General features: G+C 42.5%; 1 protein-coding gene across 1 annotated transcript in view; it reads right to left on the reverse strand.

The window, feature by feature from the left end:
* EYS (EGF-like photoreceptor maintenance factor) overlaps positions 1 to 27,633 on the reverse strand; it is a 396,345-nt gene that overhangs the window by 62,547 nt on the left and 306,165 nt on the right. Inside the window, exons 21-22 of the mRNA XM_088665821.1 lie at positions 6,237 to 6,345; positions 5,391 to 5,611 (exon numbers count right to left, since the gene is read on the reverse strand). Of these exons, the coding sequence (XP_088521947.1) occupies positions 5,391 to 5,611; positions 6,237 to 6,345 (330 nt within the window). The remainder of the gene's footprint in view (positions 1 to 5,390; positions 5,612 to 6,236; positions 6,346 to 27,633) is intronic.

Here is a 27,633-nt window from a genome sequence, read left to right on the forward strand (position 1 = left end):
CCTGGAAAATATGCTTAGGACTGCAGTGCAAGGTATTTCCATTAGTTACAGTCAAATTATTTATTTCCCACCTCTGTAAATATTGCAAAGGTTAACTCTGCTAGCTAACCTGCAAAAAACAGCTTTGTAGAAATGGAAAGGCAAGACAATCAATTCAGATCAAGGCTTATACAAACAATCAATTCAAAGCATGCCTCTAGTGCCAGAGTGTGGCCTTTGCAGAATTGTCTTACAAGCCCTAACCAAATGTGATAGGGCAGCAGCTACTCTACATGTGATAAGTGGGGAGGGAGTCTCCTTGGGTGGGGAGAATAGCTTTAGCTATTGCCCTCACTATCTATTTGTGGGCTGGTTGATGAGTGTTCATGTGCATGTGTGTGTGTGGGGGGGAGTGCTTATTCTTCAAAGCTGAAATGGATTTTTATCAAGGCAGAGTCTTGAGAAGCTCCTCAGTGCTTTCACATCAGGCGCCAGTGTCAAGGCAAAGTCTAAAGACTCAACATCACTGCTAAAATTGCTCAGGCTTTCCTCACAGTTTGCTTTGGCACTGGTGCAAAAGTCCTCTTCTCCAGCTAAGCTGTGGCACAAGACTGGCATAACATGCTATGGGTATGTGATTTGTTTCTCTCACCATCAGAGATGATCCTGGCTTTCCAATAGGCGCCCATCACACTTGAGCCATCATGATCCACATAGCACTCTGAATCACAACAGCTCTACTTGCTGGGGAAGAACTGTATGAACTCAGCATTACTATATAGTAATTAATACTTCGGGTAAAGTTCAGAAAAGGGAGCTTGAAAAAGCATTACAAGCCCAACCCCATGCATAATTCTGCTCAGCTTGTAATAGGCTCAGTCTGCCACAAATCCTGTTTCCTGTTGCCTCATCCCTTTCCACCTAAACATGCTTTGTTGCATTGGCATGGAGGTATCATGGACGGTGGTTGGAGATTCCATTAGGGCCTATATAATGGTACACAACATCTAGGGTTGCCAGGACCTACAGGAAATTTAACTGCTACTTGTACTTTCTATAGCCATATCCTGGAGTTCCTAGTGAACCTGGGAGCATTTAGGCTGGGCCTGGAAGGGATGGAAGGACCTGTTAATTTTGGTTCTCTCAGTTTTTCATCCACCCCCCCCCCCCCAAGTATTAAATTCAGTTCTCCAAATCTTTGCAGCAATTTGCATCCCCCCCCTGAAAAAAATTCCTTGTGAAAATTCATCAGCACTTTAGTATTTTTGTATGCAATTTTGCCTAATAAACACCATTTTGCAAAGCAACTTTCCCTAATGTAATTCATTTATTGCATGTTATTGTCAGGGATATACACATTTTTACATACATCTTACCCTAGTTTATGCACTTTTGTACACCTTACTTGGCTGCTGAGCTGCATAGCAAGATTGAGAGACATGTGCATTCTGAAGATAGCTGTGTTCGCATTTTATTTCAGAAAGTTCAAATATGGCCGATTCACCTTTAAATGCGAACTTAATCAAGTTTCTCCCCCATCCCCAGTGCCATGGCAGAATGCAGTCCCTGACAATCCCAAACATTTTTACGGGCTAATGGAAGCCCCATCGCCACCCACAAGTCCCCCTGGTTGCCTCTGACATTTGTCTCATGGGAAGAAGGTGAGGCTGGAAGCTCCCCTAGGCTGGATATGAATCAAGCTGAACTTCAGTGAGTTTATTCACGCCTAATCTAACTTATTGAAATTTTTTTTAAAAAAAATTCCAATTTGAGCCCACAGATGTCAGTGTGTTTTGAGTACTGGAAAAATGTCATCCCACTGTTTCACATTGTCCCTGAGCAAGAAAGAACTTCCATCAGCAGCTGCTACAAGGTCAGTTTTCTCTTGGAAGGAAAGAGTACTAGAGACTTTGTATAGTGGCTTTGCAATACCTGCATATTTACAAATAGCACATGGGTGTGTGTGTGCAGGATGTTCTTACAGCTGCAGCATTTTCTTCAAATGCAAGGAATGTATTTTTTTCCGTTACTACCTTCCTTCTTGAACAAAAATTGGTATTTGTTTTGTAGGAAAGCTGTACTTGAAAGGTCACTAGTTCATCCTTGGGAAACCAGTCTTCTTGGAGATTTTGATAATTACACTGTTTGCAGTGTTCTGAAGTCTGAAGATAAGCTACTCTCTATTGAAATTTATTGTTAATTGAGTTTGATTTTCCGGTCTTAATTAATTGATTAACATTAATGGAGCCATCTGCTGTTCCAATACTTGCCGAACAACATCAGTAAGAATAATTGCTTATGAGAATAGTTCGGGACATTGAAAACACACTCTTGTATGGGTGTAATTAACTTTCTGGTTTTGCTCAGCACTATGAAAACTAAGCTCATGTATGTTTACATTTTGACAAGCTTTTAAGCAGCCAGAAATACATTTATTCATCAACCACTACCAATGTGCTTTTGACACGATCATTGATATGGGAATTCTATGAGCTGTTTCCACAACACTATAGCCTTTTAATTCCTGCCAAACCCTGATGAAAATGTGGCACATTACCTGCTCACTCTTCTCTGCTTTTTAAAAAAGAACCCTCTGCACCACAGAAATCCAAAGAGATTTGACCGCTCTACTGGCAGACTAAACACAGTTTCTCTGAGCTAAAATTCTTACTCCAGGCACAGAATGCATCTTGAGAGCATTTCAATCCTACAAATTTTAACAGGTCTAGATTGTACTCACAGGATCAGTCACATGTTTATGCCTTCTGGTTTGTAATTCTGGTTTGGATGGCAAGTGCAAATCACAATTTGCCTATACGGATGTAAAAACAAACCATGGCTTGCCACAAATAAGGAAATCACTGATGTAGCGGCCTGCACCAAGGGAGGAAGGGGAGTGATGTGAACAGATTCACAGAGTTGGAAGGTAATTTCACTTACTCTCCTACTACATTTTTACCCTACTCTTCATCCTGACCATTCAAGGCACTCCATATTTTACCCTCATCATGATGCTGTGAAGGAAGGTTCGTCTGAGAGTTGGCTACTCATTCAACCCAGTTGAGCTTTAAGCCTGATCAAAAATTTCAGCCTGGATTTCCTATCCAAATGTTAGTACGGTAATGAAGAAACTGCAGTGGCTACTGCAGTCTCTTCATTACTCACATAGAAATCTGCTCTTTACAGTGGCCCTCTGTTAACTTGATGCAATGTGGGAATACACCTTGCCACGTGGAAACTCCTGGATGACATGGAGAAGTTCCATGCTGGAACTTCCATGCAAGAAGAGTCTGCTGGATCAGGCCAATGGCCCATCTCATCCAGCACCTCGTCCAGCCAGATGCCTGTGGGGAACATGCAAGCTGGACACAAGCACAAGAGCACTCTCTCCTCCTGCCATTTCCAGCAACTTGTTGTGTCATTGGGAGTGCCAATAGACACAGGACACAGACACCCACCATAGGGAAGTGCCAATAAAACCCGATATGCACAGGGAGGGGAACTAACGTGGGGATGGGAGAACCTGTGGCCTTCCTGCTGCTGTTGGACTGCAACTCCCATCAGTCTGAGCCAGTTTGGCCAATGCTCATGGGGGATGGGAGTTGCAGTCCACCAACACTGAAAGGGCTACCTCCATCTCTGCTGTAGCATACAGTTCAGTACACTGGTTCCATTGAAGTCAGCTATCTTCCCGTAGTTTATTAGGCTCTAAAGCAGCCCTTGGTATGAGACAAAACAGTCAATCTTGCTTTAGAAGAAAACTCGAGAACCCCCTGCATTATCTCATTCCCTCACCTTAAACAATCAGTTGCTTTCTCAGGTTTGTTCTTTCCTATTGGGAATGTGCACTAATGGGAATTGAGTTCCTGCATGGGGGAGCTCTTGAATGGGATTCCTGTGCTGTACTTTGAAAGCAACTTGGAAACTCAAACTTTCGGTCATTCACAGCCGCTATGTTTCTATATTGGTGCTAAGAGGCTTAGCCTTCAATGCCCTCCGCCTGCAGTGAAGCAAAATATTAGAGCTTTCAGCACTCGGCTTTATCTCCCAGTAGTCTTATCATAAACTATGGAATCGAGATCTGAGTTTCTAGCTTGTGGTTTAATTGCTTATTTAACAGCCTGTGGTTTTTCAGAGATGAAATCTCTAGGAAGGCTTTTCCGATGTTCTGGTATCACCAAGCAATGAAGAGAAAGATATTTGTAACTGCTATTAAACCAGCTTAAGTTAAAAGACAGGCAGCATTTTAGATGACTGTGAACTACTTCAGTTTTGTACACAGAGTCAAAATGGTTATTTAATTGCTTTACGTGGCAAGCATGATTGTTAAACAAGGCTCTAAATTGTGGTGGTGTTTTGCTCCTGCTGTTGTAATAAATCAGCATCTTGACATGTTTTATGGTCTCCATCAACAAAAACCTTGAAAAACCCTCAACTATTTTAAAATGCATTTTCTTTTTAAAAAATTGAATTGTGCATGAGGTGGACAGATTGCATTCAAGTTCATTGCATAGTTTTGCTCTGATCGGTGCCTTCCGCAACTCCCAGATGGAATAATTTGGACTGGGATTATCACTAATCTCACATGAAGTGACTTTATCACTGCATATGTGAATCAAAGAATAGTTCCTGTACATTAAAGGGAGCAGCAGCTTAGTCAACTCCCTGATTTCAGTTCCAGCTGGAATATGTGAAATCCTCATATTTCATGCTTCAGTTGTAGGTGTTTTTGTTTTGTTTTTGAAATATTGTCTCTTTTCCCATATAGAAGCAGAGGGAGAAGTTGGATGCAGGGCTCTGCCCTGCTGAGGCACCAGCCCTGTTAGGCTCCTCCCTCCCTCAATTGTCGCCTTGCAGTAGACATTCTGTTTGGCTCTGGCAGAGGGAGAAATTGGAAGCAGGACCAGTCCTTTGACTCTACTAAGAAACCAGCTGCACTTGGCTCCTCCTATTCCTGAATGGCTTCCTTTCCATTATCAGAACAACTATGTAACTACTAAGTGGTGCCTGACTTTTCTTGTTTTCCTCTTCCCTCCCCATCCCATTTTTCCTTTTGTGCCTTGTCTTTTAAAGTCTTGTATGTGGAAGCTATCTTGCTTTTATTGAACTCATGCAAGCTGCTCTGGGAGCCTTTCTAGCTGAAGAGTGGGCTAAAAATGCTTCAGATAAATCAACAAACAAACAATATAATTGTTTTTCCAGAAGGGACAAGTTCTACTCCCGGAAGGGCTATTAAAAACATGGAAGAAAAACAACATTTGTAGTAATTTAATTGAAGAGCAGGTTAAAAATGCCTCAGATAAATAAACAAACTATGCAAACAAACACACGCACAGAGCAATGGTTTAATGAGGGAAGCTAATCAGGCAGCGAATGAATTTAAAGATAAAAGATAAGGACCTGATGCCTACCTGGTGCAAGTGCCACCATTGCGGCATGGATGATAGTCACAAACAGGGACATTGCAGTTCTCGATGTTCCTTCCTCCCAAGGCTTCATCTATGATGAAGAGTTCTTTGTTGTTCACCTGGAACTCCCTTATGCAGCCTCTGAAGCCAGAAATCCACCCAGAGCTTGGATGAATCTTAATGTGACCTGGGACATTCCCAAGGAATATTGACCCAAAGGTAACCTGAAAAGGATCACAATAAATAAGCACATACACACACAAAAAAACCCAGCCCTTACTGCAACTGCCTATAGACTCTATTCATGAAGGAAACTGAGGGAATAGGACACAGAAACATGGTTCATCTTGTACTCATAAGTGTACAGATGTTTCCTGCTTCATCCGTGGGAGTGTCTGGGATTCTAACTTCATGACAGCTTGGTGATCTCCAGATGTTGATGGACTCCATATCCCATTGTGCTTGACCATGGGGCCATGCTGGCTGTGGCTGATGGGATTTGTAGTCCAACAATACCTGGAGGGCACCGCCATGTTGATTACTGCTGATGTAAGTAATCCAGAGACTGTATGGGTGACATAAGGGTTGCTCCAGACAACTACCAGTTCACTAACACAAGTCCCATTGCCATAAACTGAAGGTGTACATGAGTATTATCTCTAATTTCTATTGGATGTGCACTGCAGCATACACAAAGGATTGTATCTAAATGGTCATCGTAATGAAACAAGGTTTGCTCCAACTAATAATAAAAAGAGCAAGTTAATAAATCATGCTTCCAATGACTTGTGAGATAAGTTAAAATGGTTGGGTTATGGTGTGACTTTGGGCTGTGATTTGCAAGTTCACCTGAGTCAACCAATGTGGCAGAAAGAGCCCCCGACGCACAGGAGAATTTTCATCTGCAGTCATTTCAAGCAGGCAATAGCCTTCGGGACTGTCAGAAGGCAACATATAGCTGGAAGGAAGCAGAAAAAACACATTGTTTAGGATGGGAACAGGAATTGCTATGAAAATGGATTGTTAGCGTGAGAGTTAAATCTGGCACGAGCCTGGTTCCTATATGTGACAGCCCCCAAATGAACGTATGTGAAAGAGTGCATGGCTGCAGAAGGAAAATGAGTGGACAAACTGCTTGTTTTGAACCAGCACCAACACTTGGGTCCAACACATGTGGCCATCAGACTGCTGCAGGCGAGAGAAGAGAAAAGATGCTTCACCGGCACAGCTGAGAAAGCAGCAACTTTCGGTTCCTCTTCTCCTTGAGCTTTTCCGCCCCAGCTGGTCATTGCAGCTAAGAACTTTGCTCCCAAGTTTGTTTATTTCCTCCTCCCTCTGAATTCATTTCCCTTTTGTGTCATGTCCTTTTAGAATGCAAAATTTGAGGACACAGGCTGTCTTTTGTGTGATCTGCAAGCTTTTGGGGAGTTTTTTTTTTTTTGGCTGAAAAGTGGAATAGGGGAGGAGAGTGACTCAGTGATAGAGCATCTGCTTTGCATGCAGAAAGTTCCATGTTCAATCCCAGGTAGGGCTAAGAGAGATTCCTGCCTGAAACCCTGGAGAGCTGCTGTCAGTCAGTGTAAACAATATTGAGGTAGACAGATCAATAGTCTGACCAATTGTAAGGCACCTTACTATGTTCCAAAACATTATTTAAATGGATAAATAATAAAGCCAGTACCTCCATGAACTCGGAAAGAGAAATATGGAAAGTAGGCAGGTTATATAGACCAAGCATAGGCAAACTCCGGCCCTCCAGATTTTGAGACTACAATTCACATCATCCCTGACCACTGGTCCTGTTAGCTAGGGATGATGGGAATTGTAGTCCCAAACATCTGGAGGGCCGGAGTTTGCCTATGCCTGATATAGACTTTCAAAAGCAGACCAAAGTTCTAAGTTCATTTTTTCTTTTTTAAGGTATCCCTTTTTATTACTCCCCTAATGCCTATTGTTTGAGAATCTGAAATGTACACAGAAAAAAGAAAGTGAGGGCGGCGGCAGCGGGGAGCTTTTTACATGTGTAAGCACTGTAGATACTGATGAATTCTACTAACTGTGGTTGACATATACTTTCCCTGGTGATAGGTGATTGTTGAACAAGTAACATCAGTGTTGAATGATAGTGAACTCTCTAGACAGACTTTTCCTTTCTGCTGGTCTACGGGGGAAACAGAAATGCTTTGGAAAACGAAGGGCTGTACCTATGAGCATCAAGATTACACTGCGATAAGGGTTATCACAACTCACAAAGGATGCTATTAATGTATACACTGGTGCTGAGTTTTGGAGATAAAGCAGGACACAAGGTTAAGGGAATTTGTAAAATAAATGCAAGGGATGTCAAATAAGCTGTTGAGAACTCTTTGGGGCTTTTTTTCAATGTGATCAAATCTGAGGGGAGAACGCCATGTACATTATCAGCAATAAAAAACCCATTCCCAAAGGATAACTTTCACATAATTGTTTTTAAATTATTATTTTGTGAGGGTGGGGGAAAAAACCCCCTCTATGAGTGCTAATTATTATTTCAGCAGTTGTCAAATGTGAGAACATAATGGGAAATCGCTTAATTAAAATGAGCACTCAATTTGGTGAAAGCATCCTTTCTCCCCATGCTTCATTTTGAATTTCCACTTAACATTTGCGCCTGGCAACCTAATGTCAACACTCGCACCCCAATCAAGGCATCCACTGGTGCTGAGAGGCAGGCAGGAATCTGTTGCATGTGCTGGGGGGTCCCTGCTTAACCCAGTGAAGAGGGCTAGTCTGCAGGAGAAACAGAAGGCACCGAGCATCTATTACCACACTGTAATACACAAAAGCTCCAAAGATAAAGGGAGCCATAACCTTTTTGAACTTCCTGCACTTGGGACAGATGCACCAGTATTCTTGATAGCAAGTATCAGTGCTGAATCTTATCTCTGGACGTTTGCAGAACATTTGGGAAGAGGCTGCCCTGCCCATGGAATAAGTTTCAAGCCAAGAGTGAGGAAAATTATTTTTGCTGGAGGACCAGTGAGCCATGGGAAACATTGAGGGCCCATAGGCTAAAGTGGGTGGAGTTTGCAGGATTGCACAGTGAGGGTTTTTTTTTTTTTTAAGAAATACAAATGAGGAGAGCCACTGTAGCACACATGTCCTGCTTGTGAGCTTCCCATGGGCATCTAGTTGACATTTTGGCACCTGAGTCAAACCACACACAACATGGTGGTTCCTTGCCAGGGAAGAAGCAGGGAGTGAAGCTTTACATCAGGAACAAGGCGGAGGAACATGCAGAGTGTTCCTTCCAGCGCAGATCTGCTGCCCCTGTGGATCATGCCACCCTAAGCAGTTGCCACATCTTGCCTCATGGGGTGTGTGTGTGGGCTGGTCCTTCTGGTTGACTACTGTGAGAATGAGATGCTGAACTAGATAGGCCTTTATCTGATCCAGCAGTGCTCTTCAAATGAGACCAAGCCACTGTATCTATGTCTAGGAAGTGCCCTCATTTAGAGCCATCTGTCCAGTACTTGATGCTATCAACCACCATGCTAGCACTTAATGACTCTGGACATCCTTGTCTCCAGGCTTCTTGCCTCTGGGTGGAATTCAAAGCAGTGTTACAGAGATGGCTACATCAGCACAAAGCATCAAGCTTGCTTGATGGAACCATCTCCCCTCTCCTCCCCTGCTACCCCCAAGTCTGCAGCCCTGTTTTTCTAGTGGGACTCATTGTCCTGCCTCCTACTAGTGCAACTATGTAGTTTCTTCATTTCCCCATTTTCTGCTCGTGAACCCTCTCTAGAGCCTGACACTTAACTCCTCTGTGGCAGAGGTCACTCCCCTCTCCTTTATACAAAGTGAATAACTGGGTGTATCTCTTAGATGCAACCGGCTATCTTATAAGTGGTAAAAATGGCTGCTGAATGATGGCCATGCTATGGCTGGCATGGATCTAATGGTGCTCTCTAAATGGCTCGAAGTTGTCAAGGCCTCAGTTGAGCCTGGAGGGCAGGGACACCCAGATCTTGCAAAGCCTGAAGTACGTATATCTGCTGTATAAGGAAATGGACAACCTCAGCCCACACTCCCGGAACCCTTGCAGCCTGGACTGTGGGGGCAGGGGGAAAGTAGCCATTTGAACAATGACTCCACAGTGGGGATAATGCCTTCACTGCCACTCTAATTTCAACCCTCCATACTCCTGGGCAGAGTCTACTTTCTCCTACCTGGCTTTCTGTGGCCTGACTTGCTACTTTAACAAATCCAGAGAAGGCAGGGTGGGAGACCATGGGCCTCCTACCGGTATCAGCAAGGGTAGCACTGTCTTGAGAAGCTGCATGGAATGATCTTTCTTTTTGCTGCCACTCACATGAGAAGGCAACGCACTAGGCCAAGGTATCCTTAGGCAACTGGTAAGCATGACACAGATTCAATCAAAAATACATGAACTGTTCTGCAGATCCACCACTTCCTACAGACAGAATCTCTAGAGCAGGCATACTAGCTACACATTTTTATATTTTTCTTTGATTAGCAATGTCTATGAATGCAGCCTCTTCTCCTTGCCCTGACTACAAATATATGAAGTTTGGTATAATGGGACATGCTGCAGTTGTACAGAGAAGATTGCATTTTACAGCATTTAAATATTTGTGCATGTGATGCCTGAAACTGATATGGAAACATTTTCTTTACAACTTAAAAATTGGGCAGGGTTCCAGCCTATTAACTCAGCAGAGAGACTGATGCATTCTGGCTTTTTTTTTGTAACCAGAAGCCTAGCAGATCACATCAGAAAGAACAGTGATGAATCCAGCAGTGGAGCCTCAAGATGTTTTTAAGCTGTATTTTTCATAATTAACCTCATACCGTATGATACCAACCTGCCCTTATGCTATAAACAGTGATGGCAATGCCTAATCGCCTACCCTGCAGCAAACAATAGCTTTTACCCTGTTGGCTTGTTTTGATGTTCGATGGAAGCATTTCTTCTGTTACTCTGCCATATACCTATGCTAGAAATTTCAACCGTATTTGAAATCCAGCATTCCTCCTTCCCTGTCAAGGTTGCTTCCCAGCCAAAGGAATGCACAATGCACATGGCAGATAAAGAAGTATTTATAGTCAAAGATAACATTTTAAAAGTCACTTCTACAAAAAGTCACTGGATATTTATGCACACCAATCTAACAGCTAGTCAGCATTCCCAGGTGTGAGCTCTATGGAGCAGTTGCAGCAACAGGGAACCACTCTCCCTCCGCTGTAGTTTATGCACCTTCCCCCAATGGGCTGTGTGCATGCAGCCGGAGACTGCGTCTGTGCAGAAACGTCCTCTGCTCACCACTTTTCAATACCCTCCTGGTTCAGGGAGAAAGCGTTGCAGAAGAGAATGGGGAAGCACCTGGCCCTTCTCTTGCCTGACCTGCCTCTTTGTCTTCTTCCTCTGTGCTCCAGCCCCCCTCCAGCTCTGAAGCTTCCCCTGCCCCTGGTTCCTGCCTCCTGGCTGGTACAGGTCCCCAGAAACTACTGCCCTCCTCTCCTGAGTCTGATTCCAGCCCCCCTTTTCCCGGTCCACTCTCATCAGCGTCCTGTCATTCCCCCCTCCAGAGATAACCATAAAAAGGCACATGATGTGGTTTCCAAACTGGGACTTATGTGTCAAGTACAGAACCTACTTTATGCAGCGAATGAAAAATCACAAACAAATTAAAATAATTATGGTGTGGGTGTTATATCCACCAAAAGAAGCGTCTCCTGCCTCCACTCCCACCAAAAAGAAATATATTCTCATAGTTTTCAAGCTGTGCATTGTCAGAACACACTTCTTATCCACTTAGATGACTTTAAAAGGGAATTAGACAAATTGTTGTTCTTCAGCATTGGGTCGTCTGATGTTGTGGGATTACGGCTCCCACCGCATCCCTGGCTATTGGCTAAGCTAGCAGGGGATAATGGGAGTTACAGCCCAACAACATCTGGTGGCTCAAAGTTGAAGAGCACTGGGATAGGTGTATTGGCCATGATGGCCATATGGAATCTTATACAGAGAGAGCATGCCACCGAATGCTACTTGCTGGTGGGAGATAGCTACTGCCAACTTATCTAGCTGGCGGGGTTTCTTGGAGGCATCTGATTGGTCACTATAAGAAGCAGGATGCTGGACAAATGGGTCATCTGATCTCTTCTTATGTTCCTACAGCCTTACATTATGCATCACATCGCTTTATGTCTTCTATGGGGTGGGGTGCCTCAGGGTTCTGTCCTCTCCCCCATGCTTTTTAACATCTATATGCAGCCGCTGGGAGAGATCATCAGGGGGTCTGGGCTGGGTGTTCATCAGTATGCGGATATACCCAGCTCTACCTCTCTTTCAAATCAGAACTAGTGAAGGCAGTGAAGTGTGTGTGTGAGTGCCTGGAGGCGGTTGGAGGATGGATGGCAGCTAACAGATTGAGGTTGAATCCTGACAAGACAGAAGTACTATTTGTGGGGGACAGTACTGGTCCTGAATGGGGTAACTGTGCCCCTGAAAGACCAGATGCGCAGCCTGGGAGTCATTTTGGACTCACAGCTGTCCATGGAGGCGCAAGTCAATTCTGTGTCCAGGGCAGCTGTTTATCAGCTCCATCTGGTACGCAGGCTGAGACCCTACCTGCCTGCGGACTGTCTCGCCAGAGTGGTGCATGCTCTAGTTATCTCTCGCTTGGACTACTGCAATGCGCTCTACGTGGGGCTACCTTTAAAGGTGACCCGGAAACTACAACTAATCCAGAATGCGGCAGCCAGACTGGTGACTGGGAGCAGCCGCCGAGGCTACATAACACCGGTCTTGAAAGACCTACATTGGCTGCCAGTACATTTCCAAGCACAATTCAAAGTGTTGGTGCTGACCTTTAAAGCCCTAAACGGCCTCGGTCCAGTATACCTGAAGGAGCTGCCCAGACACTGAGGTCCAGTGCCGAGGGCCTTCTAGCGGTTCCCTCACTGCGAGAAGCCAAGTTACAGGGAACCAGGCAGAGGGCCTTCTTGGTAGTGGCACCCGCCCTGTGGAACGCCCTCCCACCAGATGTCAAAGAGAAAAACTTTTAGAGGACATCTGAAGGCAGCCCTGTTTAGGGAAGTTTTTAATGTTTAATAAATTATTGTATTTTAATATTTCTGATGGAAGCCGCCCAGAGTGGCTGGGGAGGCCCGGCCAGATGGGCAGGGTATAAATAATAAATAATAAATAATAAATTATTATTATTATTATTATTATTATTATTATTAATATTATGTATTGCACTGGATTGACGCGGAATATAATTAACATCAGAATACGCACTCCCATCAAATCAGCTCTGAATTCACAGAATTCACATTAATCGAGAGAGTGATTTGGGTCCTTCCCCTCCACCCCCCACACCACAGTGTCACTGGGGGGGGGGAAGCAACCCACATTCTGTATATTATTCCACACAGTGGGCATTTCCTATGGAGCCGGCATCTTTCCTTCACTCCCTGTGTTAGGCTTCCTTTGAAAACATTTCAGAAATGACAGCTAGTGCAGAATTCAGTGGCCAGATTACTAACTGGCATCAGATAGTCTGAGCACACTGCACGGATTCTAGCCTGACTGCACTGATCAATACGGCTGGCATGGCTATGGACTCTCCGTAGGGGGTATCGCCACAGGGGTTTGTCACGACGAGTGCATTTACTTCCAATATTTACAACAGCACTGCTGTTGTCTAAGAACCAGAACTACTCTGCTAAGTAAGCCCTGCAAGTTTTACGTCTTTGCCAAATCTCTGACCTTCTCAAGTACATGAAAGATAAACCAAGAATTGCTTTCTGGTTAATTTCATTTCAGGTTACCTCCTGATTAATCACGTTCCCACTTCATATTTGAGCTCCTAAATAATGAGCACTCCTAATATTTACCTAACACAATTGCCCACGCACAGCCTGCCCCCCCCACCTTCCAGCCTCATTTGTCACCAACTGTAGGTATTTATTGAGATGTAATGGATTACCACCGGCTTACCGCTGCTATTAAACAGAATTTGCTTAAGCCAACTCATATAAATGCATCTTAAAACTCAAATGCTAGCTTTCGGAATGCTGCTCAGGCAAACGTCTCAGCTTGCAACGACAACAGTGAGCGACGGATGGCTCTCTGCTAGGGCGTCTTTCTGTCCCCCCAAAGCCACCAGGTGGCAGTAAAGACACATGGCAAAAAAAGGGAAATGCAAAACACCTTCCTTGGCGCTCCTACCACCACCCTTGCCAAATCTCTCTAGTCATTGAAAAGTTTAACTTAAGCCCTAATTGACAGCATGATTGCTTCAGCTTCCTCCTTATATCAAGGGAAACATGGCAAAGTATCTTAAACTGATTACACTTTTGACAATACGGATGAGGATAGGTCCTGAGACATACGATTTTCCTAACTGCACTCATGCATTATAATTACCTAATGTAATCATGTAAAAAACAAGCAACAAACAAAAAACCCCACCGCCAGCAGCGCACTCATGCTTGTGCAAACATACTTAGGGAAATTTTGTTTACATCAATTACATTTTTTATACAATGCTATCGCCATAGCCATATTTCCTGGGGATTGCTACGCAGACCCAACAAAATTAAAATGTCAAATCAGGGAGCATAAGAAGTCAAGCACATGCTCGGCGGTGGAAGGCTCTGACCTTGCGAAGGCAGAACGGATGTAGCATGATCTTGTGCTGAGCACCAAGAGGGATTTCACATTGACAGCCAGCTAGACCATATAAATATATATATAAAATGAAGGCATCCAGCCTTTTGACAAATAATAATATGAACACACACTGCTTACAAGCATCTCTGCCATTTGAATCAGAAGGCTCCGGCGTTTTAAATTTAAGACTCACACACTAATTTCCCACTCTTGCGTGACAAACAACCTCTGTCTGCTTAATGTATCACTTGGGGGCTCAAAAATCAAGATGGTTTTACTTGTAAAGTGTTGATATTAAGGGGAGAATTTGAAACGACTGCCGTGGAACACCGAAGCAGAGGCTTCATTTACACCCTTGATTAGCCAAAGCAGTTGTCAAGGGTACATCTAACCAGATGTCAAGTAATATGCAAGATTTTTCAAGAACTGTGATTTTTCTATTGAGCGCATGCTTACAGTTCAGGAGTATAAGGGTCTAAGGTACGTTTTACAGATATAACAACCTCTTGGCTTTCCCCCTTGCATCTCTAGAGCCATGATTAAAAACATTGACTCCACATTAGCCCCCACTCCAACAGCACCTCCCTGATGGTTTGAGGACTGGTGGGATGGGCTTTGGTTTATTATTATTATTATTATTATTATTATTATTTACAAATGCACTATTTTTGCCAGCCCTAGTCATCATTCTCTTTCCTTGTCTTTTTGTAGGTGTTGGCAAGACCCCTTTGCAGCATACTTTGGCAGCTTCAAGTATTACACTAAAGCTAAGCCATTAAAAGAAAAGTGTTCTTTTTATGGCTGGCATTTTCTTTAAGTGGCAAAATGCATTTCGCAAAGTTCCCAGGATCTTAAAAATCTGCAATATGCAAAAGGATCCATGCCCTGTTTCATGTGGATATGATACGTGAGCATGCAGACTAAGTAATTTCAATGTCAGCTTCAGGTTCACACTGGGGTTGCGCACACAGAACTGCCTCCACCTTCAAGGCAGCTGAGAAGTCTGCAGAAGTTTGACAACCAAACCCTTTTGGAACCAAGTTAGGAGCAAGGCAATGGAGAGGGCTTATCTATAGCTACATAACTAGACAGATAAAGATAGACATTAAAATGAGCAGTTAACCAAAACGATGAAGAACATTGTTGTCTGGGTGTCCTTTCCACCTCAGATCAGTGCTCTGGTGGTATAGCTGTTGGGGAGAAAAACTGCCTGGTTCATAGCCTACCTTCCTTTCATCACCAGGTTACGCTTAGACCAGTGTGGCGGTCTTTCCATTCTGGTCAAAGGGTACATTCAGACAAGACAGCACTTAATTCTGCTTTCCCTGCATTTCTTTACTTGATAACGTATGTGTTTTATATGATTTTCCACACGACGTAAAACCCACTTATGGAAATGTAGCAGAATCTAATGGAAGTTTAGCACTCATTTCTGTGTTAATCACTTCTGGCAGGGGGTGTGGGGTGTGGGTGGGGAAACCCTGTTAACTAGGAAAATCACAAGAGTTTTGCACTGTAGCTTTCCTGCTGTTTTCAGGGATGATAGAATCATAGAAACGTAGAGTGGGAAGGGAACCCCAGGGTCATCTAGTCCAACCCCCTGCAGTTTAAGAACAGCCCTGGGTGGGTTTGAACCACCAACAGGCCAGATACACTGACCCATTGCACCACAGTGCTTGGTTATATTCTGGCATACACTTATTCCCTGCCAATATTCACGGGGGTGGGTGGGTCATGGGGGAACAGACACACACATGAGCAATGTGGCAATATGTCCAATGTCCGCTGTTCTGTCATACTGTGCCAGCCAGTGTGAATGAAATTTAGTGCTACATGGCAGTCTGTTAATCGAAAATCCACACAGTTCTACAGGTAAATCACTGTAAAACAAATGGTAGAAACCAGGACGGAAGAGCTAGCATTATAACCAGAAAACTGACACAGCAATCTAAGCCTCTGATCTGCCATGTTGGAAGCAATTTGGATCCCTCCACCCATCGCTGCCTTGTACTGCTGGCTTCCACTGCCATGGAGTTCTGCTGTTGTCCTGGCTAAATGGAGGGCAGAATGCTAGCATTTTGGGTGGACATGGCAGCAATGGGTCTGATTTGGGCTTCTCTGCTGTGCTGTCTGGGAGCTGGTGCTGTGAATGAGCAATTTGTCGCTGCCTCCCCCCTTCTGTGCTGGCCAAAGGGAGTAGCTGGCCAAAGGTCTATCACTGCTGGATAGGACTTTGGATTGCCTTCTTAGTCTGGGAGGTGTGAACTGGCAAGGCTTGCTTTAAAATGTGGACCGAACAAAACTGCTCTCCATCCCTAACTTCATGAAATGTGTAATGAGTCTACTCACAAACAACTATTTGCATACTTTCCACTTGGTGAGCTCAACCTCTAGGAAGATAATAAGGCTGTTGTATCATCCCTTTGACCAAACTTTGACCAAACTGCGGGAGGCAGTGGAAGACAGGAGTGCCTGGCGTGCTATGGTCCATGGGGTCACGAAGAGTCGGACACGACTAAACGACTAAACAACAACAACAACATCATCCCTTAAAGACAGAAATGCAAATTAAATTCAAACAGATAGATAAACCTTTTGTTTGAATTTAAACAGGAGAGTTTATCAGGACAGGTCCTCAAGCTAGACCCACAAGAGGCAGTGACAGTCACAATGGTCTCCCCTCCCATTTTTGTTACTGTTCTATACACTGGTGGTGCTGTATAAACCACACAAAATTAATGCGAGTGACAAATGTGCAGCTTATTGCCTCTTGTGAAAATGCCCCAGGAGTCTATGCAGTAAGTTGCCTACTTGTCTTCAGGTTTTAACCAAAGTTCATATGCATTGTTTGTGACTGTATTTTGGGGAAATATTTCTTCTTATGGTTTACCTATATAACTCATTTTAAAGACTGCATTGTCGGCCCCTTTAAGTTATCTCATTCTTACTTTCCCATGACATTCTTTTGCTCTTTTGTCTGAAATACGCAGAGATAGTTAATTAGCTAACAATCGCTGAAGAGTGGCCTGAGGTCTAGATCATTATATTATTTTTTTTAAATCTTCTTTTCTGTGTTGTTGTCTTGACCTTTCATACTTTCTAACAACAATGAAAAAAGCAAGGCTGTGGGGCTTAATTTGCCAATTTAATTAGAGGACCAATGTATTTCGTAGTGAATATATATATTGCTAGTAAGCATTCTACCAATGTCATTCCTTCGTACCCATTCTGGTCTAGAGCCAACTTTCCTGAATATGGGTGGTCAAATGAAACAGTGTCATCTAAATGTTGTCTTAGCAATGCCTTGCACAATGGTACTGATATTTCCTTATTGGCACTTGAAATACGTCATCTAAAACACACATAAAAGAAAAATGTCTGGATCTGTGGAACTGCTCCACACTGACATTTCATAGTAATCACTTGTAGCCAAGTAAGATTGTCTTCCATAAACATGGTTTTAACAATGAATCCGTAAGTGACTGTGGAGGCCAATTCTGGATCCACACGTCCTTCCACAGTGGGGACATTGGTTTCCTGGCAGGAGTTGTTCACGGTGTGGATTTGCCAAGCGTGTCTTCCTCTTAACACGTTTCTCCCTTGTGTCCTGAGTTCGAGTGTCTTCAAAGCCCATGACACAGTAATCATAATCATAGTAATAATGGCCCTATGAAGCTGAGGAACAGGTTACTTGAGAAGCTGCCTTATGGAAGAGTTTCTCCTAAAGGTTCCAAAGATATCAGGAGCCTGCTCTGCAATAACTCAGAGCAGGGATTTTAGTGTGGCTGCCCTGGGACAGCATTCCTCTCATGCTACAGCAGCTCCTTACCACTTTCCAGGAACAATGGAGGGCATTTTTGTTCTGGATGAGCAGGTCTCTGCATGGGTATCTCTTCTTATTGTTTTGCTGTTCTTTTCTGTGCTGGTTTTAATTGCTGTTTTCTCCCTAGCTTTTTTTATTATTCTCTGTGCATCACCTTGAGACATTCATGTGGAAGGTGATTAGCATCATTATCATCTTGCGATTAGCCAAGATGCACCTTCCTCTTCCACTGCTTTGGACTGTTATGGTCAAAAAAAAAAGAAATACTTCAGCTGTCAGTGTAAACTTGCAATTTATACACTGTGCCAGTTTCATAATGATCTAGTGTATGTCTACTCACTTGTTTCTCTTTGTTTTATTGTATTAATGAGCTCTTGGAGGTATCACCTCCTAGTTGGCTCCATTAAAAATAATAAGAGAAGTGATACCTTTCTGTGGTGACAATATCTTTATAAGGAATGGAAGGCAAAGAGTCATTTGTTCTATTGTATGCTTACACTTTTTTGTTTCCTTCCCACATGCAGGCATTTATTTTACTTTTCCCAAATTACATTTTTTTTCCTGCCCTGGTTTCAGCAATCTTCTACACTGTTCAAATGATTTTTTACTTTTTTTTGGGTCAAGGACTCTAAGAGACTGAAGGTGGGAATTAACCTCAGCACTGACCATAGACAGCTCCACTTCCTCTGAAGCCCCAGAGCATAAGAAGCTCATTTTGACACCACATCAATTGCTGAAGCAGGCTGGGTTGCCTCGCTTAGGGTACGAGCCTTCCAGCCTGAAAACCACTGTGGACCACATTGTCCCTAGCACCACTGAAGTCAATGGCTACTAATACAGCCAAGGCTCCTTCAATTGCCAAGGGCTTTCCCCAGCATTAGTGGGGGAGACACTCAGACTGAGTTGCAGCCCTATTCAGTCTATGGATGTTTGCGTAATGCAGGCATAGGCAAACTCCGGCCCTCCAGATGTTTGGGAATACAATTCCCATCACCCCTGACCACTGGTCCTGTTAGCTAGGGGTGATGGGAATTGTAGTCCCAAACATCTGGAGGGCCAGAGTTTGCCTATGCCTGGTGTAATGCTTGTGCTGTGTATGCAATTCTCCAGTCTGAGCTCCTTTTGGATCCATCCAGGGTGTTGACTGGAATCCTATCTGGTTGTGATGGGGCTTTATCTCCTGGAGCAGACTATCTTCTTCCAAGGAGTTACAGCATTATGGAATATTCCCCCCCTCTTTCCCCCACCATTTTGTTGTCTTAATCCTGTGAGGTAGGTGGTGGTGGTGGTGGGGCAACAGAGAGAGACTTCCCCAAGATCAACCAATGGGTTTCAAGACTGAACAAGGATTTTAACCTGAAACCTGGTCTTAGTTTGGTACTCTAACAACTATGCTACACTGGCTCTCAATGACACTGTGTGGTCTGCTGAAAACACAGTTGGGAAAATTGTATTCTCTACACTCCTCCTTACTGGGCCTTATACAGCTTATACTTATCCCACCTCTACAACAACCTTACAGACATTTGTCCGTATCCTTCACACTCTGCCCTTGTTTCTGTGCTATCAACACAATCCTGTGTATATCTATTAGCCCTATTGAGTTCATTGGGGCTGTCTCCTAGGTAAGTATATACGGACAACACCTCATTTACACTGGGGTTACATTCCAAGGCAACACACATTTATGTGAAATCACATATATTGGGAACACCCATTGAAAAGTCTGCAGACACTCTCCAAACCTCCTTGCTCAAACACCAACTCTCCACAGGCATAAAAGTTGGGTGCAAGGGCTCCTGGGGTTGCACTTGCAAACGCTCGTGAGATTGCTAGAGGCTGTTTTCACACTATTTTTGTTCTTGAGCTCTTTTAGGGCAGTTTTTGCTCCTTTTCATGCCACGTCTGGGTTGACAGTGATGTGCATGCCTTGAATGTGTGTAAATAGGGAGTTGCCTGTACACTTTATACTGGGAGCTCCTTGGGAACAGGCACTTGCTTATGTTGCCTATGTAACTCTGTTCTTATTCTTACGGACATAAGGAAGGCTTTTGTAAGAACTGATCCAATGAATAGTAAAACAGTTCTTTTCTTAGCTCTACCATTACCTACTCACACATTTCTTAACATCTCTGCTGGATCACCCGAGAACAGAATGCACTCTGACTCAGTTCCCCACCAGGAAAAATGAGCAGGTGTGTTGTGGAGGAGGATGGGGGCAGGGGAAATGGTAATTATCTCAATGTTGCGACATTGTAAACATTAATTGTTAATGCCTGCACAGACCTGTGTAGCTAAATTAGTGCTCATCATTATACTTCACTTACACTGCACTAATAAAATAATTGCCACCTACAATTTGAGACTGACAGTTGGCTGGAGCTCCCCTTAACACCAGATGTTATGCGTTGGGTTTGAGGAGAAATGGTTTCTTAATTATGAGGATAGGGAATATATGAGACTTCTGTGGATTTATACCAGCAAGAGACTGATGGACCTGCCATGAGAAACTCACCATTTCTGATAACTGAACTAGCAGTGATGCTTATTTTTAGCATCGAACGCAGACCTTCCTTTTAAAAAAATGTTTTGGGCAATCAGCTCTTTTCCTTTCATCATGGCTTTGACATTAAGTGCTTTGTACGCAGCAAGGTCAGTTTTCTAATACTGATGTTGAGAAAAGGCAACTATGTTTCATTCACTTCAACTTGGAAATGTTCAGAATTCTTTTAAAATATTATTATTAATAATAATAATAATTAAAGCATTGAATGGTGGTCTAGAGAGACAGGCTGTTTCTCCCAGCTTTCAACTAGTTTCATTCGATTCCAGGCACATCAAATTTCCAACAGAAACAACTCCTGGAATATTGTATTTGTTTGCTTGCTTCACATCATCTATATCCTGGCCTTCCAGTTGTTTTTCTGTTTTGTTTTAATACAGCTTCAAATAGTCAATATAAGCAACAGAACAGAAAGCAGCAGAAAAGAAGCAAAAAATTACCATAAACCCTGCCCAGGAATACAATTTAGTAGCAGCAGTAAAAATCGCTAACCATAACAAATCAATTCCCAGGCAAATGAAATGTTTAGACCTGGCACCTGAAACTCAACAAGACCAAGCCAGGCAAACAACCCCCCCCCCAGGGGAGAATGTATCATAACTGGGACACCACTGTATAACTGGGTGCTACCTGCTCAACCTCTAAATGTACCGGTAGAAACACCTAGAAATGGGCCTCCAAAGATGTTTTCAAAGGTATTAGGTTGCATTCACATATGGGGTTTGTTGTTTAACTTATCAGAAGGCTAGAGCATCTGTCCCATATTGTAACTTTCCTTCTACACTGCACAAGCCCATTCCATCACATCTTGACGGCTATATCGCCATGTTGCGGTAAATGTCATTCACACATGTCATTCCTCCATGCTGTCTCCCTCTCCTACATTCAGTCATTCTTCTAGGTTTTACCTTTCTATGATGAGATACTGGCATGCTTTCTTGCGAGGCAGAAAAGAAAAGAAAAGAAAAAGAAAAAGAGAGTGACCCTTGAAATGGGCAGGGAGTGCAGTGGACACCTCACAACTTGCCTCCTGAGTGGTTGCAGTATGAACCAGTAAAAAAGTGGGGAAATTGCCACATGAAACATGATTTTACAGGTTCAGGGGACTACAGTATTTTTTTATCTCCCTGCAATCAAATAACGCATCAATGAGCACTAAACTTGCAGTACATTCCATTCCATTTGTTTTCTGGAAGTGGTTTCTACACTGCACAAAGGTGCAAATATAATGCACAAAGTAACAGTTAGGAAAACATCAGTAAGATGGGATAAACTGCTGCCTCTGTCACGTCTATCATTTTTGTGCACTAAGCGGCCAACTTGCAACCCAGAAATTGATGCTAGACTTAAATATTACCAAGGGACCTGGGAGCAGCTACAAATTGCCCTGCCCTTTCGTTCCACAGATCTTTTTGTCTGCTCACTTGTTATAGTGACCAAAGTCCCAGGTTCGCCATGTGGCTCGGAGTAGAATAGGTAGACTACAGGCCAATTAGGACAACACTGACACATGAACTAGTCCACTAGTCTATCTGGAGGCAACTAGGAATGGGGCATTGGGGCATTCTCAATTTTGAGTAGTCTGCCCCAAGAGACACAGAAATAATAATAAATCTTTAATATGGTCAAAGACCAGCGAGGGAGACACAGAAAGTATCCTGAGGGTGATGCTTTTGCAAGCAACTAAAAACATTTTTTTTTTATCCAAGCATTTTTTTCCTGCTCTAATAAATTTATGTCATTTTGATGTGGTCAATATTTTGAACACCACTTTGGTACTTCTGTGAAAAGTGATATATAAGTCTTTTTATAAATAAAAATGTATTTCTTTCTTAGTACTAATCCAATCTGAGTGAATGAAACTACCATTGTGATGGTCTGCACTCAGCCTTTGAACTTACAGCCACTACCATTTTTCCACCACACTTTCAGCAACTGCAGTATGCATTATATCCTTGACACAAGCTGAGAACTGTAATAGAGCAAGCAGTAGGTTTCACTCCTCTGAATACAGGCCCTTGTCAAATTCCTCCAGACTAATCCCTCTTTTCATATGCTAAACAGCTCAGGTTGCATGGCAATTGAAGACAATATTCTATTTATGCATTAGATTGCTAGTATTTCACATCTTCTGTTTACAGGTAGGTAGCCGTGTTGGTCTGAGTCGAAGCAAAATAAGAAAATTCCTTCAGTAGCACCTTAAAGACCAACTAAGTTGGTCTTTAAGTTAAAATATAAACTTAGTTGGTCTTTAAGGTGCTACTGAAGGAATTTTCTTATTTCACATCTTGATTACCATTTTTTTCACAATAGCATGCACACACACTCCATAGTCTATAGATAAGAAACATATCTAACAGAGTGAGATAAAAACAATCAAACCTAGAGTGTGCAAAATAAATAAATAACACAAACAGCTAAACGCCAGCATATATCCTAGATCAGGGGTTCCCAACAAAATTTTCTCGAGGACCCCTCATCGAGCCGCTATTGTGACAAGGACCCCCATTAATTCCTAATCCTAAAATTAAAAAGTGAGAGCCAAATTAAGAGTCTTTTTATAAGCGTCTAGGGAGGAGGGAGGGGAATGGAGAAGACAGGGTACCTGCGCAGTAGCGCACAAATGAAGCCGACGCGCACAAAGCATCTTGGGGAGGTGAGCATTAGTAGAATGCGCGTGCTGCCTCTTTGCAAAACAGTAGTGTTTGTAAAGCGCCACCTAACGGCATACAGCAGAACTACTGCCTCTATCTAATTCTAGTTTTGCGCTAGACTCTGCTCATGCAGGAAGCGGCCAAAACAAAAAATCTGTTATCATACGAAATATATTTAATATATTTTTTATTCTAATAGCATCTTGCGGACCCCTCTGGCATAGCTCGCGGACTACCTGTTGGGAACCACTGTCCTAGATAATGTGATACTTAATTGTGCTGATTTGCTGGCAAATCAGTTGCTAAAACAAATCATAAACAATAAAATAATCCAATATTTGGTATATCAAAGATAATACAGCAAAACCGATCTGAAGTGGATTACTTAGACAGAAATATTGTCTAAAAATATGTTCAAAATCTATCATAATCCATCCATAGCTTTGCCCTGACTCTTCATTACTAGCACTCATTGATGAAGACAAAAATGATGTTATTGGACTCTGCCTTCTAAAAACAAGAAGAAAATGGATCAATGTATTCCACAGAAAGGGGTGTCCTCAAGAAATGTAAGATGCTGAATTCCCTTTTGTAGCGGTCAATTTGGCGAAATACACTTACAAACATTTATTGAGGATTTTTAATTCATTGATTTTTTTGTGTCTGCACATAAAAGGAATTGATATTTTCAGTTCCCTTTTATATGGGGTCATAGGACAAAAACTCTAGAAGACCATAAAAGCAATATATAGAAACCGTAATGCACACTTAATGAAACAATACTGTCCAGAAATTCTGGTTTTTCTGTTCAAGCTTTGTTTTAAAAAAAAAGAAAAGAAAAGAGGAGGGGGGGGGGCATTTCCCAGCAATCATTCATAGAAGCCCAGAAGCTGAAATGTGCTATGCTGATGATGAAAATGGCTGCCAGGAAATCGTGGGTGTGTCCAAGATGTGTTGAGTCTGTTTGCTTCCTGCATTTGATTGCATTTCAGGCCACTGCTTCTGGAGCAATTATTTTGTTGTTGTTGTTGTTTGTATGGTAGCAAGTTCATTAGATTGGGTCATTGGCCTAATCTAAATAGCCTAATCTAAATAGCACCCAAATGATGAAACTACTATGTGAATTACTACTTATTGAAGATAATCAGAGCATGGGGTGGGGGGTGGGGGTAGTATTGAATCTAGGAAAGAAAGGTAGACTTACAGTCTGTTCCAAAACAGCTTATATCATGAAATGACTTCTCTTGTTAATTGTGTATTGCAGGGATATCCAACTCCCAAGAGACTGAGATCTACTCCCACTATAAAAACACTGGCAGTGATCTACCCATTGGATTGACCAAAGTTGTTGAGCTGTTTTTGGGGAGTATTCACCAAAGTTGTTGAGCTTTTTTCTTTTTTGAACGATCAGGATCACGTGATCAACCAGGATCGACCAGGAACATCCCTGGTGAATACATATGTCCCTTCCAACTCTACAGCTCTCTGATTCTATGTAATAAAAATCATACCAGGTTGAATTTTTATTTTGTCCCCTATTTTATTTATGTCTCTGGCTTCTCTTGATTCCGGATCTCCCATATATGGCAGATAAACTGTTCCATAGCTTTGATATGCCACAACTTCGTGTTTTCAATCTATGAACATCTTAGTTCTCAGAAGCAGTTTAAACAAACTTTTGCTGTACTGTACAAGAACAATGCTCAACGTGACTCCTTGGTTTCTAGTTTTGATCGCACAGCCTACAATTTTGCAACATTTACTCAACAGTCATTCAAGTGGTCTAGTTGCTCTCTTTGCCCATATTAAATAGAGAAATGCTGCAGTGGTCCCTGGTAGCATCTAGCCTACCTGTACTGGATTACTATTAGTCCTGAACAGCCTTCCCCAACCTAGTGTCATCCAGATGTCAACTCCCAACTCCCATTACCCCAGGCAGAATGGCCAGGGATCAGGGATGAGAGGAGTTGCAGTTGTCCATCAACATCTGAAGAGCACCATTATTGAGGGAGTATGATACAAAGTAAACTCAGTTGCTTCTTGAAAGACCAACCAAATCACAGAATATGATTTGTCTGCTTGGTTGAATTCTGATGGGCACAGGTGGTTTGCATGTGCATCTGGGAGTTCCCTTGCCTGTGATGGGTCTCCTTACATTTCAAGTGGAAGATTCTGATGTGTGCACAGGTTCTGTTGCGTAAGAGGAGCTGTGGTCCCCACTGGACTGAATGGGCATGCATACAAACCATTGGAGTGAAGAGAATCTGTGCACCAGTTCATCGTTCCAGAAATATATTTTCTGCAGTTTTAGAGAGCGTACGACTCCCCCATTCTTGAGAAATATGTTACTGCTAACTTTATATTATTATTAATAATAAATTCATGTAAATGTGTCTCATTATGTTTTGCTTTTCTCTAAGATGGAGATAAAACACACCTTCCTGTAGGAATCCAGATTCTCTGTTTGCCTATGTATGTACAATGTAAGTACAGCAGGTCATCCTCTAAAAACGTGTCATCCAAACAAATAGCTGAACAAAACTCACAGGGGAAAAACAGTGCAGAAGGTTCATGAATATTTATAGATGGGAGAAAAGTATGTAACACATTTAACATGGATCAGTAAATGTACATGCATAGTTTTGTCTGGAATGCTACCCTTCTAAGCAGGAGATATTAGGTTTGTCAAAATAAAAGCACTGTTGGCAAAAGTCACCCTTATTCTATATGAAATGCAATATATTTCTTAATGAGGATGTGAAATTTGTGCAGCAAACACCCTTCTTCCCACAATCTTAAATTAACATTATTTCAAGTATACAATTCTTTTGAAGTGTAAAGAAAACAAAAAGCAAACAGGGTACTGGCTTACTGTTACATGCTCACCAAGGCAGGCTGTAACGTGCTCACCAAGAAACCCATGTTTACTCAGAAGTAAATCCTACTGAATTAAAAGGGGCTTACAGTATTCTCAAGTATACGGGGTTAGGATTGCAGTTGCAAAATCACATACCGTGCTCACACTGACTCACATTTTCAGGGTTTTAGATGAAATTAATTTCCAGTTTTCTCTGCAATATTATGGTTGTTGTACCATGTATGTTAACAGCTGGATTTATTGGAGAATATTTCACTAAAGAGAAAAAAGTTGAGATGCTATTTTTCATTTCCCGAGGATGCTTAGAGGACATTAATCATGTAGATACTTTAAGCACAATGCAGTACCCTGAGCAAGGTTTCAATTTATCTGAATAAATATTTCTAACTGACAAAAAAAAATCATTTCAGATTAAACTGCCTCTTTCTGATTTGCAACTGTGTTTGGACTAGATGCAGAAGTTTAATCAGAGTCAATTTAACTTTTCTGCTTCTATTTAATAATGTGGAATCACCGACTCCCTGCCTGCTAGCAAGAATTAGTCTGGATTTGTTTTTCACAGCAAAGCTAAATCGCACTTGGCTTGATTTTATTTACCTTTAAAGTGAACAATTTATATAGCATATTCCATTTTTTTTGGTATATGTGAAGACGATTGTGTGGTGCTGTTCTTTTCACAAATCTATAGTAGCATAATGACAAAGCTGGAAGCAAAAAGCATAGCATAGCATCAAGCAGGCTGTAGTGATTTGCCGCTACAAAGCAGACTGTGAACATCAGTGCATTGCCATCTTAATACAAAGAATACAAAGAGTTTAATAAAGAAGGCTGACTGTTTCACTACTTCAGTTCTAGAAGTACAGCCCAGTTGCATCTATGTTGACTTAGAAGTAACATTTTCATGGCACTTGCAGCCAGGTAAACACCCATAAATTTTTGTCCTTAATGAAAATGCCTTAGTGGCATGGATTTGCCAATGAAAGGAAGGTGTACAGCTTTCAGAACATTCTGCTGGTAGGTAGTACATGAGAAAAATAGTGATATCTGTGGCAATCTTTACCCAAATAACACACACGAGCGAGTTCATTCATTTTCAGCAGATAGTGACTATAGGTGCACCCCAGGCCCCATCCAGATAATGGATGTGGTACCCGCCTTTCCTCACCATCACTTTTGGCCCAGGGCACACATGCACATGTTGGTCCCCTCCACTCTTCTCTGATGTGAATGCTATTCAGGACTGCAGATCTGAGAAACAGTGTAGCTGAATTCCTTCTACAATTCACAGAACTTGAGTTCTGTTTCCAGATCCAATGTCCTTTTAAAAAAATACCATAAAGGTGGTTTTTCCACCTCCCTCGCCTTCCTAGAAGAGTGAGTTTTCTTGCTCCAGTGGCTTATTCTCTGTGTCTTACAGGATTCATTTCACAGCAGCTGTAGTCCTCCATTTATATAGTGACTCAGGGGGTGGGTATGAAATACACATTTTAGAGTACTCCAACTCTCTTTTTTGTGACTCCCATGTTTCCCCTCCCTCTCCTTTTTCTGTTCCATCTGTTAGTCTGAGACACGCAGAGCAGTCTTTTCGGTTGTGGGTCAGTATCTTTAAAACACTCCCCACACTGAAGTGCACCTAGCAGCA

The sequence above is a fragment of the Zootoca vivipara genome, chromosome 3 (assembly GCF_965207765.1).
Source record: "Zootoca vivipara chromosome 3, rZooViv2.hap1.1, whole genome shotgun sequence".
NCBI lineage: Eukaryota > Metazoa > Chordata > Lepidosauria > Squamata > Lacertidae > Zootoca > Zootoca vivipara.